At 43.0% G+C, this 22,244-nt stretch overlaps 1 protein-coding gene across 1 annotated transcript in view; it reads right to left on the minus strand.

The window, feature by feature from the left end:
• LOC126161261 (UPF0764 protein C16orf89 homolog) overlaps positions 1-22,244 on the minus strand; it is a 54,605-nt gene that overhangs the window by 20,254 nt on the left and 12,107 nt on the right. The window contains exons 2-3 of the mRNA XM_049917000.1: positions 16,936-17,076; positions 3,233-3,513 (exon numbers count right to left, since the gene is read on the minus strand). Coding sequence (XP_049772957.1) covers positions 3,233-3,513; positions 16,936-17,076 — 422 coding nt within the window. The remainder of the gene's footprint in view (positions 1-3,232; positions 3,514-16,935; positions 17,077-22,244) is intronic.

Genomic DNA, 22,244 nt, shown 5'->3' on the forward strand with positions numbered 1-22,244 from the left:
ACAATACGAGACTGGAATAGAAGCGAGAACCGATAGAAATACTCAAGGTACCCTCCGCCACACACCGTCAGGTGGCTTGCGGAGTATGGATGTAGATGTAGATGAGATGTAGAAACACAATCGCGAAAAGAGAACAAATAAACAAAGAAAATGTAAAGAGTAACTGTAAGCGGTCGCAATCATTTCTCCACAAATCAAACTTTGTTGTGAAATTCACAAAAATACACACATTTTCTGCTTGAAACACTTTCATTACTAAAAAGAAAGAGAGCTGTTTCAATTATACTGAGAATTAAAGATCCGTGTAAGTATTATTCAAATTTATATGAATGCCTTGTATGTACATCTTGAAAAGATTACTGTTAGTTAAGACACAATTAGCAGTGGCTACACGAAAATAAAATCAAATATCCACAGCCACAGTACAACACCACAAGATAAATTCCATGTTATTCCTACAAATATTGGCAACTCCCGAAAAGAAAGCTCTCACATTAGGATATAACTACACAACAAACTGCCATATAATACAAAATTTACCACAGATATAGGAAAAGTATGAGAGACAAGTAACAACACATGCATAGTAAGCCAATTTTTCGTTTGCAAATTGCCCACAAAATTTTACTTGTGTATTTGGTGTTTTTTAGGGGAAACCTCTTTCCGCCACAGAATTGTTGACGCCCCCTCTTTAAGGGACCTTCAACGTTTCTCTTTTCCCTTGGGTTATATTGTATTGTAGCTTTAGAAATGCTATTATGAGACATTAGTATTGGACATGGTCTTTCATATTCCTAGAGCGACAGAGCCAACCAAGAATGTACTGAGAATACCAAATTTCGGGCATCACCTCTCACCCAATGCAGCGGCCGACGGCCTTCACTTAACGACCGACAGCAGCGGCGTTTGCTTAGAGTTGTCAGTGCTGACAGACAAGCAACACAACCTGAATAACTGCAGACGTAAGACGAACGTATTCGTCAGGACAATGCGGCGATATTTGGCGTTAATGGATTAATGGATTATGGCAGCAGACGCCTGAAGCAAGTGCCTTTGCTAACACCTCGACATCGCTTGCAGCACCTCTCCTGGAGTCGCGACCGTATCAGTTGGACCCTAGACGACTGGAAAACCGTGGACCGATTTCAATTGTAAGAGCTGATAGTAGTGTTGGAATATGTCGCAGACCGCACAAAGCCATGGATCCAATCTGTCAACAAGGCTGGTGCTGGCTACAAACGGTGTGCGCTGAGTTTACATGGAATGGCCTGGGTCCTGTGATCCATCTGAACCAGTCATTGACTAGAAATGGTTATATTCGGGTACTTGGAGAGCATTTTTTAGCCATTCATGGACTTTATTTTCCCAAAAAACGACGGAACTTTTATGGATGACAATGCACCACGTTTCCGAACCACAGTTATCCGTGACTGGTTTGAAGAGCATTCTAGACAATTTGAGCGAATGATTTGTCCACCCATATTGCCCGACATGAGTCCCATCGAAGATTTATGGTACATAATCGAGAGGTCAGTTCGTGGACAAAATCCTACATCGACAACACTTTCGCTGTTATGGACAGCTACAGAGGGGCTCAATATTTGTGCAAGGGACTTCCAACGACTTGTTGAGTCGATGACATGCTGAGCTGCTGCACTACAACGGGTGAAAGGAGTTCCGCGACTTTTGTCACCTCAGTGTAAACGTGTGAAGACGGAACAGACAGTCCCAATCACTGTATGTAAGACGGCGATGATGTATATATTTTAAAGGCAGTTGACTGAACAGCAGCAACTTGGTTGCTGCCACCGTTCAACCCATGGAGTGGGAAATAAATGATCAATAAAGAAAGAAATATTTAGATTAGATTAGATAAGTTTAGTTTTCCTTCCATAGATCCGTGCTGAGGAGATCCTCGTGGATGTGGAACATGTCAATTTTTTTTAAGCTGGAATAACAATACTAATAGTTTGGGTATATACAATACATCATTTGTTTCTGTTAAAAAATTCATCAATAGAGTAGATGGAGTTGGCCACTAGTAAGTCTTTCAGGCTCCTTTTAAATTGATCTTTATTTGTAACTAAATTTTTTATGTTTGCTGGCAAATTATTGAAGATGAGTGTTCCTGAGTAGTGGACCCCTTTTTGAACTAAAGTAAGTGCTTTTAAGTCCTTCTGCAGATCATTTTTGTTCCTGGTATTGTATGTATGAACTGAGCTGTTTGTTGGAAAAAGAGATATATTATTTAGGACAAATTTCATTAAGGAGTAAATATACTGAGAGGCAGTAGTTAGTATACCCAGTTCTTTGAACAGGTTTCTACAGGACGTCCATGAATTTACTCCACAAATAATCCGTATTACACGCTTTTGGACCCTGAAAACTTTTGTTTGACTTGAAGAGTTACCCCAAAATATCATACCATATGACATTATGGAATGAAAGTAGGCAAAGTATGCAAGCTTTTTCATTTTTATGTCGCCTGTGTCAGCTAACACTCGAATTGCAAATACAGATTTGTTAAGGCGTTTCTGCAGTTCTGTGGTGTGCTTCTCCCAACTCAATTTATTATCAAGTTGTAATCTGAGGAATTTAAGACTGTCAACCTCTTCTATCTGCTCTCCTTCATACTTTATGCATATGCTGGGTGGAAACCTCTTACAGGTTCTGAATTGCATATAGTGAGTCTCTTCGAAGTATAATGTCAGTGAGTTGGCTTTAAATCATTTATTAATATCCATGAAAATATCATTAGCAGATATTTCTAGAACTACACTCAACATGCTATTTATTGCAATACTTGTGTCATCTGCAAAAAACGAACTCTGCTTCTGGCAGTGTAACTGATATGAGATCATTACTGTACACAAGAAAAAGCAATGGGCCTAAGATGTATCCTTGTGGGACACCACACGTAATTTCTTCCCATTCCGATGATGACTTAATTCACTAGTCCCTTGCACTGACACCCTTTGTTTCCTGTTAGCGAAGTATGACTTGAACCATTTTGCAGCACTGCCCATGACACCATAGAATTCTAATTTATTTAAAAAGGATGTTATGGTTCATACAATCAAATACCTTTGACAAATCACAGAAAATACCTGCTGCTTGTAATTTGTTATGTTGATGATTTGTTATGTTTGATGATAGATAAACACAGCCCCCTCCAATAGAAATCGAAACTGAAAGAGGAAAATACAATAAATGTGTGGAAAGTAGAGCTTACCCTCCAGGCGACGGAGTAGAAGAGCAGGCGGTGCGTGGTGGAGTAGCCCCTGGGGACCGGCACGCTGCTGGTCTCGACCCTCCAGCAGCCGCCGGAGACGCCGCAGCCGTCCAGCAGGCCGCGCAGGCACAGGTCGGAGTCGGCCTCGGAGGGCCAGCGCTGCACCAGCAGGCTCGCCAGTGAACTGGCGGTGAGCGCGCCAGGCTGCGCTGGCGCCACTAGCGGCGAAGCGCCGTGCCGGCCCAGGCCGCGCCACAGCCGTGGCTGCGCGAGCTGCAGCACTGCAACACGCGTGCTCGCTGCTACACGGGTCGCTCCCACACGGGGCCGTGGCAGTGCTGTTCTAAGTCGCACGACACCTCGTCTTCGAAACTAATTCCAATATAAACATTGGAAGCGCAGCCAAGTCTGTCGTATACATCCGACTTGCGACACCACCACTTCCTGTTGGGTGTATTTAGCACAGTCCTTGACCCATAAATTGATCTAAGTTCGACCACTTTCATTTATTAACATTTATTGATTCTTTCTTCATCTTATTGTTACCACACAAATTAAAATCATAAGATGTTATAAGTTGGGGAAGGAACACTGATGAAACCACATACCCCAACCGTTAATGTGCATGTACACTTGCTCGTGAAATAAATAAATAAACGAAGTATTTTAAACATAGCTGCGCAACAGCAACGGTTCCACGTAATAAGACTAAAAACAGCCGACCAGTTGCAATGGATAAAGAAATCTTTACCTAGGTTTCAACAGATTTAAATCTGTCTTCTTCAGAAGGCGGCAATTTTACATTAGTATGGACTGATGTATCATCGTCGTTTCAGGGCTATATTTTAATTTGGACAAATGGATCTATGCAGATATTTGTAAAAACGACGATGATACATCAGTCCATACTAATGTAAAACTGCCGCCTTGTGAAGAAGACAGATTTAAATCTGTTGAAACCTAGGTAAAGATTTCTTTATCCATTGCAACTGGTCGGCTGTTTTTAGTCTTATTAAATAAACGAAGATAAATTTTGTTTTGGTCTTCTGTCTGAAGACTGGTTTGATGCAGTTCTCCATGCCAGTCTAGCCTATGCAAGCCTCTACATTTATGAGTAGCAATTGCTGCATATTACATCCATTTGAACCTCCTTACTGTAACCATTCCTTGATCTCTCTTCACAATTTATATCCCTCGCCTTTAGTTACCCTCATAACCACATGCCTCAGGATGTGCCCTGCAATCAGTCCCTTCCTTCAGTCAGGTTGTACAGTAAATTACTTTTTCCCAGTTCTACTCACTACCTTGTCAAGTGTGTATGTCATCTTGGGTTTTACAGAATTGTTAACTCCCTTACTTTCATTTATCAAGATGCATCTGTCTGAGAGCACGACTTGTTGATCCGCGAGTTTCGGTTGCGTTGTTACACCGTCTCTTCCTAACTGCGCTCAGAGAGAGTATATTGTTAGTCGAGATGTGTTGGGTAGTAGACGTAGGACTGCAAGGTCGGGATAATTCTATCTGAAATTGAGCTGCTAAATATTGAATACAATTATGCTGGAAATGATTCAATAAAATGATGATGAGAGCATTTATGAATTTTGAAAAGAATTTTGTGAAGAACTTAATTCAAGGTAAATCCGTAGCTTTTCGTACTAGTGTGCAGTTAGCATTTTCTAAATAAAGAAAAAAAGATCATTTTGGGTAAGTTAATTTTTCGTGTAAAGGAATTTTTTGAATAATCAATCAGTTTGAATTGTTTCTAAAACCATTCATTCTTGTATGAAGTCAATATTGTTCACGATCTTAAAAGAAAGTTATAAATTAATTCTTTGCTATAAAATTCTTTGAGAAAAATCATTTGTAGAACATTAGTACTCAAAATTACTCCCGTGTAAGAAATTTAATGCTGCTTGTGTTCGCATTGCACGCGTCGGTACACACGCATTTGACTATCATTTTTAAGTTAACATTTCGATTTATTTTCGCTGCGGCGATGCTTGCTGTGCTCCACTTTCGAGAAAGAACTGTTATTGTATCGAGGTAAGTGCAAGAATAGCTCATGGCAACGTCGCCCCCTTATAATTAGGGAAATCGCAAGGTATCCCACAAGAAACATGCACAGACAGGGACCCCTCAACTAGACTCACTTCTTCTGAAACCGAACATGGGAAACCACACGTAAGAGTCTGGGCAAGTTGAAGACTGCAGCAAAGGAAAAACCGGATAAATAAATGACGCCATTGTCGCCAGAAAAGAAAGAAATACCTTATTGCACATCCCGGAGCAACAGATATATCCCAGAAACACAAGACAGAGTAGGTAAAATAAGGAGCTAAAAGAAGGGGCTGATGAAGTGCGAGGTAGCAAGGGAGAAACTGAAAAAGCTTTCGATACTGTAGAGCAACTACTAACAAGGTAGGATGCATGCTTGAAAGTTCATGGACTGAGATCAGTATTCTGGCTCGCCTCGAAGATAATAGATATGTTACGCCCTTTAAATATAACACAGATCTTCGAGTTCATGGCGTATATGGTGTACCCTGAGAATATGGTGGCATTTACGCTGTTCATAGGTCAAAGCATTCGCACTGTTGCTGAGGGTTGTGCAGAGCATTCACGACACATTAAAGGGAACTTAACAAGTCGGCTGTGGATGAACATTGTCTAGAAAATGGGCATAAAGTACAATTTGAAAAGACTAGAGTTCTGGGGTTCTGTTATCAAAGAAGCGGCCGAATTGAGAATAAACAATAAACAACAGCGGCTTCAACAGAGACCAGAGGTACACACTCAGAAGGGCAAGGGGGGGAGGGGGGGGGGCTGCGGGCTTTGGACATTGAGTGAAAGCAAAGGCATAGGCTTGACGTTTATAGGGACACACGGGAGCGTCAGTTTCAAACTTGGCACCAGTCCTTCGCGTCGTGAGACGTCGTTCGGCACCGCGTCAGGCCCACGAGAAAGACAGCCCATGGCGCGAACGTCATGGTGCGTGAGTCTCCATGACTTACGAGTGCCAGTAGCTGTCTCTGGTGAGGAGCGAGTAAATTTTTCAGACGAGTTTACTAATTCTTGACTGGCTTTAAATGTCTGCAAGCTCTCGATGGCACACGACAAAGTTAAGACGTTTAGTGACTACCTTTCCCGTGCCTCTTCACAGACCCTAGCTTTCGCGAAGTGGGGCGGACAAGCCTACTAATGTGACGTCACAAGTGCGTTGCAGACCCCGATTTTCTCGTAGATCCAGTTCCAGCGGCTGGACGGAGTTGCTACGAGCTACCAAACATGCCTTTCGCGCATGCGTCACTCCGGCCCTCTCTGAAAGCTTCCAGACGCCCCCATTATATCTGTATAAGCGGAACACAGCCATGGCACTCAGTGATTTTACCTCCTGATGACGATGGACGAGACACCTACCGAAAGCTCGAGTGGTTTATTCGAAGTGACGGGGCTTGTAAACCGAAAAGATTTTATTGAAGTGGAGAAATATGCGTACTAGCCTCACCGCACATTTATTAAATGAAGTGGCACCAGTTAGCCTTATTCCGCCTATCAGCCTCAACCGTATACCGAGCGTACTATCATTTAAAGCATTTTCTCATTGATTACAGCTATATGCAAGTGGCAACGACCGATAACAAACTGACAAACGTAAGGTAATATATACAATATGTTAACGTAACACAAAGCTGGGAACATTAGAGAAGAGAAATACAAGAGTACAAAGTAGCAAGCGGTATGCAACAATACTCAGAACCAATATTTAACAATGAGCGTTAGGGTCCAGCGGTACACCGCCGTCAATAGCAAAATTCCAACTAATTTCAAACTATACACAATATAAAAATTCCTGGCAGAATAAAACCGTGTGCCGGACCGAGACTCGAACTCGGGACCTTTGCCTGTCGCGGGCAAGTACTCTACCATCTGAGCTACCCAAGCACGACTCATGCCCCGTCCTCACAGCTATACTGCTGCCAGTACCTCGTCTCCTACCTTCCAAACTTTACAGAAGCTCTCCTGCGAATCTTGCAGAACTAGCACTCCTGAAAGAAAGGATATTGCGGAGACATGGCTTAGCCAAAGCCTAGGGGATGTTTCCAGAATGAGATTTTCACTCTGCAGCAGAGTGTGCGCTGATATGAAAGGTCCCGAGTTCGAGTCTCGGTCCGGCACACAGTTTTAATCTGCCAGGAAGTTTCATATCAGCGCACACTCTGCTGCAGAGTGAAAATCTCATTCTCTATACACAATATACCTCACCGATTCGCCCTTGCGCTCCACATGTAATCTTATCGACAGTGAGGAACGTAGATTTACATGTATAAACGAGGAAGGAACATTGAATGGAATTGGAACGGTGCTGCCGAGTATCAAGTGGATAGCACCCTGTACAATAACAACAGCGGATTTGGATTGTACTGTATTGTATGTTAACCGGGAACCTAGAAACGACGGGGAGCCTCCGTCCCAGATGCAGCCGCAGTGGTCCACAAACGCACGACGACTACCGCAGTCCACTTCACCCCTCTGCCGCCCCACACCGAACCCAGGGTTACGGTGCGGTTCGGCCCCCGGTGGACCCCCCAGGGAACGTCTCACACCAGACGAGTGTAACCCCTATGTTTGCGTGGTAGAGTAATGGTGGTGTACGCGTACGTGGAGAAATTGTTTGCGCAGCAATCGCCGACATAGTGTAGCTGAGGCGGAATAAGGGGAACCAGCCCGCATACGCCGAGGCAGATGGAAAACCGCCTAAAAACCATCCACAGACTGGCCGGTTCACCGGACCTCGACACAAATCCGCCGGGCGGATTCGTGCCGGGGACCAGGCGCGCCATCCCGCCCGGAACGCAGTGCGTTAGACCGCGCGGCCAACCGGGCGAGGACACAGCGGATTTACTCAACCCAACTGATGTCCGATTTTCCAAAGTGAAGAGGAACGCAATGAACTGTCTAAACTATCATATGGTATGTTATAGCGGGCCATCAAAAAGTTTCCGTTCGAAGGCCGTACCCTCCAGAGTCGGTACGCCAATCGGCAAAACCATCGGGATCACTGAGGCAGTCTTACTACTGATGCATCAGGTCGAAGACACCCTTCCGGTAAAACATCGGGTTTGCTGCGTGAAGAAGTCCGCATCCTGCCGCACATCCCCGTCTGACATCGACGCTTCAAGGCCTTTATTAGGGGGCCGAAGGTGTGACAATCGCCTGGGGAATGGTCAGGACTACACGGCGGGTGGTCGTGTGTCTCCCGTATGAGTTGGTGTAATTTCTGCCTTCCGACATTTGTGATATGGGGACGTGCGTTATCAAGGAGCAGCAACACATCTTCGCACACCATTCCGTAACGGTGGTTTTCGACAGACAAGCTGCCCCATATAAGTTCTACATTGACCAACAAATGTCTAATGGTGTTTATTCTGGCAGACAAGAAAAAGAGTAAAAACACGTTGGTTCTGTTCCGACGCATTTGGTTATAATGTCACCATAGTTCACGTTTCCGCATTTATCCCACTCACGTCGGAAGTACACGAGTGCCGCACTGGTCCCTCCCTTTTTTTCTTTATTGGATTTCGATTCCCCCCCCCCCCCCAGAGGGGTTGGAGGGGGGGGGGCGAGGCTGGCAGAAGCCTAATATGCCACTCTGCAGCCTACACAAAAGTTAAAAACAAAATTAGGAGATATCATAAAAATAAAAACAGGTGATAAAACGGTGACTGATTGAAACTGGAACAAGGCGAAAAATTGCGAAGAGAATATAAAAACAAAGTGTCGGTGATGCTGATTAAAACACACAGTAAATAGACAGATACAATAAAAAAACATGGCGACAGTTTGGCTTCTGTTCGCAACAGTTTAAAAGCACGCCTAGCGACAGTATGTTGTCTGTTCGCAACACTGCCATGGGACACACAACACTGAACATGCACTTAAAACAGCACTATAGAGGAGACACTGCGGCAGACAGGAGGGGGGGGGGGTAGGGGGAGGACCCGGACCGATGACAGGAAAAAAGGGGGGAGAAGAGGAAAGGAAAAAGGGGGGAGCCGATGGAGGGAGAGGACACAGGAAAAGGGGAGGGCAGGGCGGACGCGAAAAGGAGTGGGGAAGGCAGTGGAGGGGAAAGAAAAAGGACCCAGGAGGAGAGAATGGAATCGACGAGTGGGTAGGTGAAAAAAAAAAACAGGATGGAAGGGAGGCAGAGAGGGAGCCCGGGAAAAGGACAGAGGGAGGGAGGGGTAGGTGAGGATCATTGTTGATAGGGGGGAGAGAGTGTATCAGGCAGCGGGGCAGTTGATGGAAGCCACCTCGGGAAAGGAGATGAAGGGCGTAGAGGTGGAGGGTAGGGGGGACACAATGGTGAAGGTGTGGCAGTGGGCGGGGATTGGAGAGGAGCAACCAGGGGATGAGGGGGATCAAGTCGACAGGAGGTGAAGAGGAGCTCGAGGATATGGAGGGATTTATAGAATTGGGGGAGCGGATATGCAGGCAGGACTGGCATTGTAGGTGTGGAGGATGGTAGAGGGGTTCAATCCCCATGTCCGGCCAGAGAGGAGGTTAAGGACAGGGAGGGGTTTGTAGGTTTTCGATTGGATAGAGCAGAGATGAAGGATCCAGGTGAGGTGAAGGTCAATGGTGAGTCCAAGGTAGGTGAGGGTTGGGGAGAGGCGGACAGTACGAGCGCAGATGGTAATGGAAAGATCAAGGAGCCGGAAGGAGCGAGTGGTATGACCTACAATGATTGTCTGGGTCCATCCCCTTTATGCCGTACCAACAATGGAGTCGCTCTAAAATGGATATACACTGCAGCAACGCCCTCAAAGGAGAACTTTTTGACTGCGAGGAAAAGACTCAACAGGACTTTTGGGCGTTCCTCGCGACAGATCATCATGAACTTAAACGGATGACAAACTATGAAGCTGAATGTGCCAATTTTTTACTCATTGTCTCAAGGAAAAGTTTTATTTTGTAATAATATTAAAGACAAATATCCTTTATGTTAAAGAATAATTACGTTAGTTATATGGAGTAGTTAATAATCATGTAAGTTATGAAGAAGAATGATAAATAAAATTGTGTTAAATAAAAAAGGCCAGCATGGCCGACTGCCGTATGGGAAATCCGGTTTCGATTCCCACCTAGGTATGAGATTTTATCCGCTCGGGGACTGAGTACTGCGTTACATTATTTTCATCATTATCGACGCACAAGTCGCCTAAGTGACTTCACTTAAAAAGACTTGCACTCGGCGACCGAACTACCCCAGATGGGTCTCCCGGCCCATAATGCCACAGGCTGCTATCATATACAGGGTGTCTCTCTTAAAAGTCGTGAGGCGCATTTTTTCTAGCGTTTCGCCAGATATTAACAATTCAGTTTTTGCCATATGTAGATAGTGTCAGCCCAAGAAATACTGGTCATCACGTCATTCATGCGACGCCCAACGTCACGAAGCGTCAGTTTGCTTCCGTTTAGAAACAAAATTTTTTTAAAGTGGAATTTTACGTGCCCATTTGATAATGCGACCCTAAATTAGTCTAGTGCTATGGGAAACACAGAGACGCTTTCCATCGACGCTGGGTGTTGCATGAAATGCGTGATACGCAGTATTTGTTTAGGGTTGATACCATCTACATATTGGAATAACGAAATTGCAAATATCTGCCGAAACACCAACGAAAATGCACCTGACGATTCTTAGGCGACGTAGCCGGTATATCCCGAAACTCAGAACCTCTTGCAGGTTGCCTATCCAATGGCTTCTAGGGCCAACAAGAATTTGATTTTTAAGTATTACAGTTAGAAAGTGTGTGTTTGCGTTCAGGCAGCGTAACTGACGGTGCGCAAATTCCTGGACTTCAGTCATCCAGTATTTGAGAATGGGACCTCTTGACACCATACAATAAACTTTACACCAAAATTAAATCATCGTACGACACATCGTTCAAGAGATATGACGTCATGAACATCGAGCGGCGTGAAAAACTAGCTTTTGCTTAAAATGGAGCGCAAATTACCCACACTATATCCATTCGGTGTTTTCTAATGAGAACTTCCAAGAAACTTTAAACATAATTTCGAAACTTTTCCTAACTTCTTCTCGCTTCAATGCTTAACGTCAAATATGTAACACATTAACTCACTTGTTAATAGATTTTAGAAGCTGTGTTGTTCATTGGAGTTCGAGTCTTTAAAGAATCGGGTGTTCACTAGTTTATTGCCATTTGGACGAAGTCTACTGCGAAATTTCTCTCTGTACATCTGGCTGCACCTTACATTACATGCATATCCGTAAATTCTGGTGATGAGTAACGCTCGATATTGACAATCAGTCACGAACTGTTAATGATCGTAAATGTCACCGAGTATATTGTTTTTCAACGTAGCGCCACCAATGTCATGCTGTGCGCAGTTTGTTGGTCATTAAGTGCAGTTTATAAATATGTGCCTGACATACATTGCACAGTATGAACCTCTCACATTGCACACGTCTAGGGATACATGCATCGTTTTGATAAACATCGATAGTTCGATGTATTGATGTTCCGAGGGGAACATCGATGTATGATAAGACTGATAGTTTTTCAGATTTTTACTTCGACGAAAAACTATTGCTTTGTACGTTTTTACCGTACTATGAAGTGTACATGTGAAAGAAATTAACTAACTGCTATTACAATTTTAGATGAAATGACAGCTGATTACAGTTCTATATTTTATTATAAACTTTAAACTAACACAAATCTAAACACAATTATAGTAGATAACAACGTAATTGCTGTGATCAGTAATCAATATTTTTTTTTCAGTTTTAGGGTTCGAAGACGTACTTCACTGTTCAGTAACTAAATTAAAGACGACAGATTCGATGGCCGTTTCCCCTTCAAACGATTACATTGCTGAGTAATCATCGATTTTCCTGCAACTGGTAAATATCATGGCTTACATATATAGTCCCGGGAACATCCCACAAGTCAATACGATTTAGAGTTATCGGAGCAACAGATGAACCACTATACATCTGAACTTCGGTCTCCATTGTAGCCGTACACGACAACGACCTAAACTTCATGCTACTATGTAGTTATCTTTTTTATCCTGACTCGTCGGAGGAATCGTATTTATTACCGATTTTTTGGCCGGTTTTTGAGATTTCATTTAAGTATGTGATCACTTTAAAATGTAATATCTTAAACCTTGAGACCAATGCAGTAGGCAGTGCCATAATCGAGTTATATTTGATTCTCAAACCACCTTCTCATTTATTTGCTTAATTCACTTTTCAACCGGAGTATAATCGTATCTTTTGGAAAACCATATTTAAGGGATTCATACAGGCAATTTACTTGGGATATTTGGCAGACAAGAAGGCCATGAGCTGCATTAAGTAGATACAGATAACACAGTTGCCCACGGCAGTCTGAAAATCCCCCGGGAAACTCATTTGTCCAGCCATGGTCTCCTTGTGTGTCAAATGTTGTCCTAATACGAGCCGCTATAGTTATTTTTATACACAACTCGAATATACAAACTTATTCATCACTATATGTATGAAACGAAACAATAAAATATTTCATGGAGTAAGGGAAGAATATACTACAATTTAGCTCATAACTGAGTAATTTTGAAGAATAATTGTATTAGAAACACCAACAACAACTACTCTATAATGAACAACAAACAACGTATTTATTTACCTGTCCAGAATTAAGATTAAACCACCAATTCATAGTTTTCACATATTTAATAGATCAAGTTTCTGGTAACCAATCAATTTATCGCATCCATACCCCGTTTCTAGGTCACCAGTTTCACAAACAAGTATAAAAACTGCTAAGAGTCTTGAAATCCTCAACTGTGAATAGCAGTTGATAAACGAGGGCATTGTTCTAAATGTCATACAAAATATAGATATAAAACATCGTTCAAAATAACATCGATACATCGATGACTTGCAACTAGAAACATCGATGTCTCTCTGCACCCCTACACACGTCGATACAACTGAACCTATATATACCTTAGATTTCATATTTTTGGTCTAGGAAATAATGTCCCAGAATCAAATTAAAAACAGTTCCCATCCGCTGGTCCTGGCTAAAGTTTCTGGGAGGTTTCCCTAGGTTGTAGGGCAAATGCTGAACTCATAGCTCCCTTCCAAGTGCAGGGAGGTTATAATTAAACTTCCGCTACTTGAGAGGGCCCCATGAAAAACGATTGATCGTAGGGTAATGAAACTTCGTGGAAACTATTGTAAGTACTCGCGGAAGGTAAAAGAATAAATCATTGAAAGAAACACATTTTAATTTCCACATCAGAGGATAACATATGTTAATTGCGTTTGATTTTTTTGTACCACGTATGACGACCATCTGCTCCACGACAGGCTGGAAGTTTATACCGATACCATTTCACAACTGCTCGTAGCATTTTCGAACGGTGGACAATGGAATGTTGAGCTATCGTGTTACAGCTTGTGCACTGATTCAAGATCGCACATTACGTCCGGCATTCTCAGCCGTGGCCACACTAACTTCTTCTTCAGCCATTTGTGACACCGTTGCCCGTCGGCCTCTCCCATGGGTAATTCCCAAATCGCCAGTTAATGTTAACTTCCGAATCATGTTCTTCAACCACAATGCGGAAAGGGGACTTCTCCGCGTTCCTTTAATGCGCCGGTACTCGCGAAGAGTAGCAGCAGTTTTGCTGTTGTTTTGACAAAACAGCTTTACGAGTAAAGCCTTACTCACCTTGTCCAGAGCCATGTTCACTGTCTGCAACTGTAATGCACACACTGGTAAGAACCACCTACCTATCATAGGGCGAAAAGCAGTGTAGCCCAAGACACGCGTATATCCATATTCCCAGTATTTGAAAATGAGAGCACTTAGTAACTTACAACAAACTTTACACATAATTTCAAATCTTTACGAAACTTCTTCTCGCTGACGACTCCCACAAAATGGTGACAGGAAAATGTTTGTTGCTTACAACATTTTCACAGTTCTTGCAGTAAAACTGCCATATAAATATTACTTTTCAATTTATTACTTCTTTACTGCTAACTGTATCCGCGACTTTTATCCACTGAATGTACCAGCAATTTTATGTCATTCTGAGAAGCATAGTTCAGGAGATATGTCATAAACAGTGATATGCGTGAAAAACTGCAGCATCATGCAAGACGTTTAAATTTATTACTATGTTACTACTAACTCTATTCGCAACATTTTTCACAGATAGTATCCAGATCTTCTGCTGAATGTATGTACAACAATATATCATTGTGCGACACATAGTTAAGCAGATACTACGTCATAAACTTTGCGCTACACGAAAATGAAATTGCATGGTGAAATCCGATTAAGACACCAATGAAATATGTGTAAAAATACGTGTGAAATATGTTAAGTATATTCGACATGGGCGTGTGCGAGCCAAGTCACGGGAAGAAAGCTCGTCCTAAGCCCCTGGAACGATTTCAACCAAATTTGGTACGCATATTAGCTACAATCTGGAAAGAAATACCGTGGCGGTGGGAACCACCAGCCCCCTATTGGAGTAGGGGCGAGAAAGAGAAGAAAGAAGGGTGGAAGAGGAGAAGGGCAAAAAAGAGGGGAAAGAGGAAATGGACACAGATAGGGGAGAGAAAAAGAGATGGATAGAGTTTGAGTTGTGTGAAAATGAAACTGCAAGTGAAATTCGCTAGAGATACCGGTGAAATAAGTGTAAAACTGAGAAATACGCCAAATATATTTGACATGTGTGAGAGCGAGTAAAGACATGGGTAGAAAGCTCACGATAAATCCCTGGAACAATTTGAAAGAAATTTGGTACACAAGCTGTTTACGATATGGAGAGAAATTCCGTGATGGTAAGAACCACCAGCCTCGCATTGAGGTGAATATGATAACTTGGAGATGGACAGACAATGACGGGCAAGGAGGAAATGGACACGGGGAGGAGGAGATAGGTAGAAAGAGGAGGAGGAAACGGAGAGAGAAAGGGGAGAGAAGGAGATGGACAAACACAGGGGGAAGAAGGGATCGGCAGAGAGATGGTAGGAGAAGATAAACAAAGAGAGTGGGAGGAGGAAATGGACGTAGAAAGGGAAGAGGAGGAAATGAACATGGTGATGTGGGAGAAGGTGATGGACAGAGAAAGGGGGAAGGAGAAGATGGACAGACAGATGGAGGAGGTGGAACTGGGCTGATAGACGAGTCGAATAACACTCTCAGCTGGAGTAAATACATACCTGCGCAATGTCGGGTATTGACCTACATATACATATATTTGTAGTTATAAAGTTGGGTTCCCATATGATAAACAGTTTTCCGTCTACACTGGCTGAAGTATCGAAAGTTTAATTACATCCATGCTATATTTCGAACTGGCACCCCTTTTGCCCCACCATTAACTCGACTGATGTTTGTCTGAAAAGTCCATGCCTCTCCAGTGGGTCATTACTCGAACAGCCCCGCTGTACCTTTAAGGATAGCGCATGAAAAGTACATAAAAAATTCTTGTTCATTTCTTTATCTGAAATATCAGTTTAGGGTGCTCTGCAGTGTCTGTAATTTTGAGCCTAAGCGTTTATATCATCTTTCAAGTGGCTTGTACAGGGCTATTACAAATGATTGAAGCGATTTCATAAATTCACTGTAGCTCCATTCATTGACATATGGTCACGACACACTACAGATACGTAGAAAAACTCATAAAGTTTTGTTCGGCTGAAGCCGCACTTCAGGTTTCTGCCGCCAGAGCGCTCGAGAGCGCAGTGAGACAAAATGGCGACAGGAGCCGAGAAAGCGTAAGTCGTGCTTGAAATGCACTCACATCAGTCAGTCATAACAATGCAACGACACTTCAGGACGAAGTTCAACAAAGATCCACCAACTGCTAACTCCATTCGGCGAGGGTATGCGCAGTTTAAAGCTTCTGGATGCCTCTGTAAGGGGAAATCAACGGGTCGGCCTGCAGTGAGCGAAGAAACAGTTGAACGCGTGCGGGAAAGTTTCACGCGTAGCCCGCGGAAAATTGGCTCATGCCACAACTGGAGACCGACAGCGCCGACTTCATCTTTCAACAGGATGGTGCTCCACCGCACTTCCATCATGATGTTCGGCATTTCTTAAACAGGAGATTGGAAAACCGATGGAGATCACGATCAGCAATTCATGTCACGGCCTCCACGCTCTCCCGACTTAACCCCATGCGTTCTGTGGGGTTATGTGAAAGATTCAGTGTTTAAACCTCCTCTACCAAGAAACGTGGCAGAACTGCGAGCTCGCATCAACGATGCTTTCGAACTCATTGATGGGGACATGCTGCGCCGAGTGTGGGAGGAACTCGATTATCGGCTTGATGTCTGCCGAATCACTAAAGGGGCACATATCGAACATTTGTGAATGCCTAAAAAAACTTTTTGAGTTTTTGTATGTGTGTGCAAAGCATTGTGAAAATATCTCAAATAATAAAGTTATTGTAGAGCTGTGAAATCGCTTCAATCATTTGTAATAACCCTGTACAATAAACTCCCTGTAGGAGCAGGTGACAGGAGTGGACACCACCTCCCTATGCTGACTTCGTAGCCCCTACAGAAATTCCCTCAAAATGTTTAGTAGAGAACTGCCCACATCTCATTTTTACAGAATCGTCACTTTTACTGGTTAGTCTGTCAGCGCAGCACTTACTCTGCGCGCCCGCGTGGTCGGCGACGCGGGCCAGCTGGCGGCTCCTGTCGTGCACGAAGGCGGCGGCGCGCGCCTCCAGGTCCTGCAGGGCGCTCCTGAGGCCGGCGTCGCGGGCGGCCTCCACCATGTCCTGCAGCTGCCCTGCGCCCACACCACCACACCACAGCTCACACACACACACTGAATCTCGGTGGAGTTTATCTAACAGGTGAAGACACATGAAACACAGAATTTCAGACTTTCTCACAGGCACTCACTCACATACATCAACTGCCACATGTATTCCCCACTCGGAACTTCTGCATTTTTTTTTTATAAATTATGGCTTCATTATGCTATTCCTTCGTTGCCGAACACACCAAATCACTATTAGTAATATGTACCCCTATGTCCACGATCTACATCAGTGGTCTGCAAGCCACCTTATGGTATATTACGGAGAGAATTCTGTGTACCACAGTAACTCCTCACCCCCCCCCCCCCCCTCTCGTTTCCTGTTCCAATCGTGAATGGTGTGCAGGATGAACGATTGCTGGTAAGCCTCTAAGCGAGCTCGAATAAAGGAAGCAATATATTGCTTGACTGTTCTACGAAGGTACACTCTTAGAATTTTAAAAGTTAACCATATCTAGGCGAAAACTGGTTTCATGTTAACTAGCTACACAGCAGTTAATAGTGGTATTACACAAGCTGACTCTCTTTTTGAAGTAGCCACGGACGAGGGGATAAAGAGGTTATTGATTGGTAGTGATTAGAGAATGAGGGGACGTAAAAATAAAAATCATTTGTTATGCTGATGATGCAGTTCTGCTGACAAACAGTGAAGATAACCTGAAGAGACTTTACATATATTTATCGTGGCAGCCAAAAACCTAAACATGGTCATACACACGCAAAAAACCAAATGTATACCCATATCTGTGGAACCAATTGCATACAAACTGGAAGTCGATGGAAAAATTATTTAACAGGTAATGGCATTTAAATGTCGTGGTATTGAACTGTCCGGCAGTGTCAATGTAAGAAAGGATGTTAGAGAACAAATAGAAAAAGCAAACAAAGTGGCAGGGTGTTTAAATGATACTATTTGGAAAAACAAGCATGTAGGAAAGGCAAGAAATACAAAAGAATAGCAAGACCAAGTACAATAAACACAGTTGAGACAAGACCGGAAAAATAAAAAAAGACTTTTGGAAGCAACGAAAATGAAAATTCTGCAAAGGATTACAGGGAAGACTGAGAGTTAGAGAAGTGAAAGCACTAGAAGAGGATGTAACGTTCGCTCCATCAGTGAATGGGTACATAAGAGAAAGCTTGAGTGGAACGAACACATCGACCAGATCGACAAATGGAAGATTGTGAAAATCGTAAGACATAAATCACGAACTGGTCAAAGAAATATTGCCATCCAAGGAAAATATGCAGCGACAACCTCGGGGCAGACTGCCGGGTACTGAAGGAAACAGGCTTTAGCCTAGGAAGAAAGTAAGAAGAAGAAGAACCACATCATGATGCACAACGACTCTCTTGTTGGTGCTAGCTAACTAAACGAAACCGTGACGAAACGCGCTGCCTTTCTTTGGGTCTTTAATATTTTCTGTCAAGGATCTCAGACTGACGAACAATATTCATCTATCTATCAAACGAGAATTTTGTAAGTTACCTCCTTCGTGGGTGGACTACGCTGCCTGAGGATTTTTGTAGTAAATCTCTGTCTGATATCTGTCCTTCCTGTGATTAATTTTATTACGTCGTTTCACTTTAAATCATTCCATACGCATAACCCCTTATATTTAAAGGATGTGACTGCTTCCAGTGACTGTTCGGAAATCGTGTAATCAATAACGAATCTTTCCGTCTATTTGTGCACAATATTTTATATTTGTTTACTCTGAGAATCAACTGTCAATTCCTGCACAAGTGTCAATCGTCTTTCGGTCTCCCTGCATTGTGCTACAATTTTCTAGCGTTGCGACTTCTCTCTAAACGAAGACAACATCCGGGAACAGCCTCGTGAGGATTCCGACGTTATCTAATAGGTCGTTAATACATATTGTGAACGGTAATGGCACTATAGGACTCCCTTGGAGGAAGCTTTGCCTCTGTTAGGAATGACATGCTCTGATCTACAGGTTGCCCCAGAAGGAATGGTCAACGTTCAGGGATATGACAGGAAATTCATTAGGAGAAAAAAGGTATCGTAAACACGGGCTCTAAAATGCATACGTTAAGAGCTATGGGCACTTCTTCATCTTTGATACATGAAACAAACCTCTTCTACAGCATGCTCTTTGCTTTCCATATTTTTGGAAGAGGTAGTATGGACGTAAACGACAAGAAATTACAGTAAACGTGGGCCCTAAAATGCCGTTATGAGCACTTCTTCAGTAGAAGAGATGTGTTTCACAGTAGCAAAGATGAACACGTGCTCACAGCTCTTAAAGTATGTTCTTTAGAGCCGATGTTTATTGAATTTTTTTCTGTTTTGGTCCACATTACCACCTCTCTAAATACTGAAAGCAAACAGCTTGCAATAGAAGAGGTTTGTCTCACGTATCAAAGATGAAGAAGTGCCCATACCTCTTAAGATATGCATTTTAGAGCTCGTGTTTGCTATACATTTTTTCTTCGAATGATAATTCATGACATATCCATAAATATTGACCATTCCTCCCGGAAAACATTGCAAGGAACTCTTCACAAACGTTTACAACACAAAGTTGGTCAGATATTCTGTAGACACGTATTTGATTCACTGAGCGACTATGTGGTAGCGTATCAAACGACATCCGGAAATGAAGGAACACAGCATCAACCTGGTGCCGGTATCTGCTGCCTTCTGGATCTCGTGAATAGACGGCGTCAGTCGGGTTTCGCACTATCCATACTGATTCATTCAGAGGAATTTTCTGGTCTCCAGAACCGCCACAATGCGTGAACATAAAACGTGTCCCAGAAGTCTTCAACATATTAACACAGGCTTTGCTCTCATCTTTCTGCCATCCTTATACGCGTTATATATCATATTCACATATTAAATAACAAAAATTACTTTCTTTTTGTGGGACTAAGTAACACAGGAGGTATTTTTTTTTTTAGCAGCAAGGCAGGTGACTGATGGTGACATATTGCTGTGTGTTTAATACTTGGTTTCCAGCCTTCAAAAAGCGATATGTGCCTTACTAAGCACTACAATGAATGTAATTTTCCTTATTTTCCAACCGAAAATAACAGCGAGAGACACTGATGCGCTTATTAGAGTAATAAACAAGGGAGCGATACAGAAACTGTTTAATCCATACGTAGCCCCTTTCTTCTCCCACTTAATGGCCCATATCCTTACCACGAAGCACCTCCACAACTTAGAGCCCAAACCACTGTACCTGAGATGAAGTGCCCTTAGTATGTATCCGTACAAGGCTCATTCTAATCGATTCCTTCTCCGTCGAGAGAAAATTTCAAGTGTAGCGCTTGTGGCATACAGATAACGGTACCTCGTGTTTTAAAAAATATTTTAAAAATAACTATATCCAAGAGAAAAGATTAATACAGTCTCTGTTTTAATGAATGACGGAGGAATGAGGCACGAATTTTAAGATTGTATTGACTTGTTCAACCTCCTTTCCAGATTATTAAGAACCAGGTTCGAGGGCTGGCTGATGCAAACTTTGAAATTATACTTTATTGTAAGACGGACATACTTCCGTCAGTTATTAATTTGCTCTTCAGCGTTTTAATTTATCAAATTTTCAATGTAGTGTCTGAACAGCTCGGTAGGTAAGAACATTACGCGTGAAATTTAAGAGTTAGAGAACACAACTTTAATCTTCCATGTGGGCACACAACATTGTTTCCTTCTTTCATTTCTCGATAAAGTACGTAGCTTCATTACAACTAGGTACTAACTGTAAGCTGAAACTAATTGCAGTGTATAAATGTGGAATTCCAATGAAAATAAGTTTTTAAAAGTAAATCTATGTCGGTCTTAATTGCTTTGGCATTAATTATAAAAAACTATCTTTCATTAAGTTTTGAATATGTGCGCTATTATGCCAAAAATTATTCCCAGTGTATACAGCGTGTTTGACATAAGATGTACACCTCTGTAACTTACAAAACAATGGGTGACAGGCAGGAAATGGCTGTGCGTAGATGAATGTTCTGCTGGCGAGTTCAAATGTGTGCCCAAGTTCTTGAAATCACAACACAACGCTTCATCTAAATGGCCTATGGATGGGATTGCTGACCGTCGCCTTACACTGTCATATACGCGGCAGGTCATACCGCACAAACAAACGAGTTCAGTGCGCCACAGATACCGGCGTCGAATAAAAATGGCATACACATCCAACCAGCACTTTGACATGTTGCTGATGCTCGGCGAATGCCGACGTGATGCTAATGAAGCAGCCATGGCGTTTGCTGTTAGACATCCTGGTCGAGCAGTTCCGGAAGCCATTACGTTCTTAAGTGCTGAACAACGACTTCGGCAAATAAGTGGTTTGAGAAGGCGCGGCAGTAACAGATGAAGAACAGGGAGAAGAGAAGAGATGGAGGTGTTTATTGTAGATGCAATACACCAGGATCCTCGTTTCAGCCTACGAGACGTTGCTGCAGTCACTGGTATCAGCCTTATTTATACCTGTGTGGCATACAGTACAGGGTCACAAGTTTCACCCGTACCACCTGTCACCAATGCTGTTTGGGGAGGATTTCAACCGGAGAGTTACTTTCTGCAAAGGGCCCTTGGATAATTTCACTCTGGACGCCTTACAAACAATGGTGCAGTGAACGTCATAATACGTATTACTGGGCCACAGAAAATCCTAGGTCGGTATGTTCCGTCGATCAATAACGGAGGTGGTCCATTACTGCTTGTTGTGGAATTATTGGGGATAAAATCATCGGTCTATACAACTTCGCAGAGAGACTGACAGGTGAGCTGTACCGACCTTTCATCGTTGAAATTTAGGTGCTGTCTTTGAAAATGCCTACCTAGACACTGGAGGTCGTATGAGGATGCAGCACGATGGTCACCCATCCTGTTCTGCGCGTGATATTGTGCAGGAACTGGACAACGATTCCTCGGAAGATGATTGGGGTGCCGAGGTCCTCAGGAATGGTGTGCACGTGCGACCGATTTAACACAAGTAGATTTGTTTTTTAGGACATGTCCCAGGAGTCGTGTTTGTATCACCGAACTCACAACCACAAATGACTTCAGATGACACATCGACGAAGCTTGTCGCTCCGTGACACCGTCGACGTTACGTCTCGTCAGTAGGTCATTTAGAGGATGCATTGCGTTG

This window comes from Schistocerca cancellata, chromosome 2, assembly GCF_023864275.1.
Source record: "Schistocerca cancellata isolate TAMUIC-IGC-003103 chromosome 2, iqSchCanc2.1, whole genome shotgun sequence".
NCBI classification, from domain to species: Eukaryota; Metazoa; Arthropoda; class Insecta; order Orthoptera; family Acrididae; genus Schistocerca; species Schistocerca cancellata.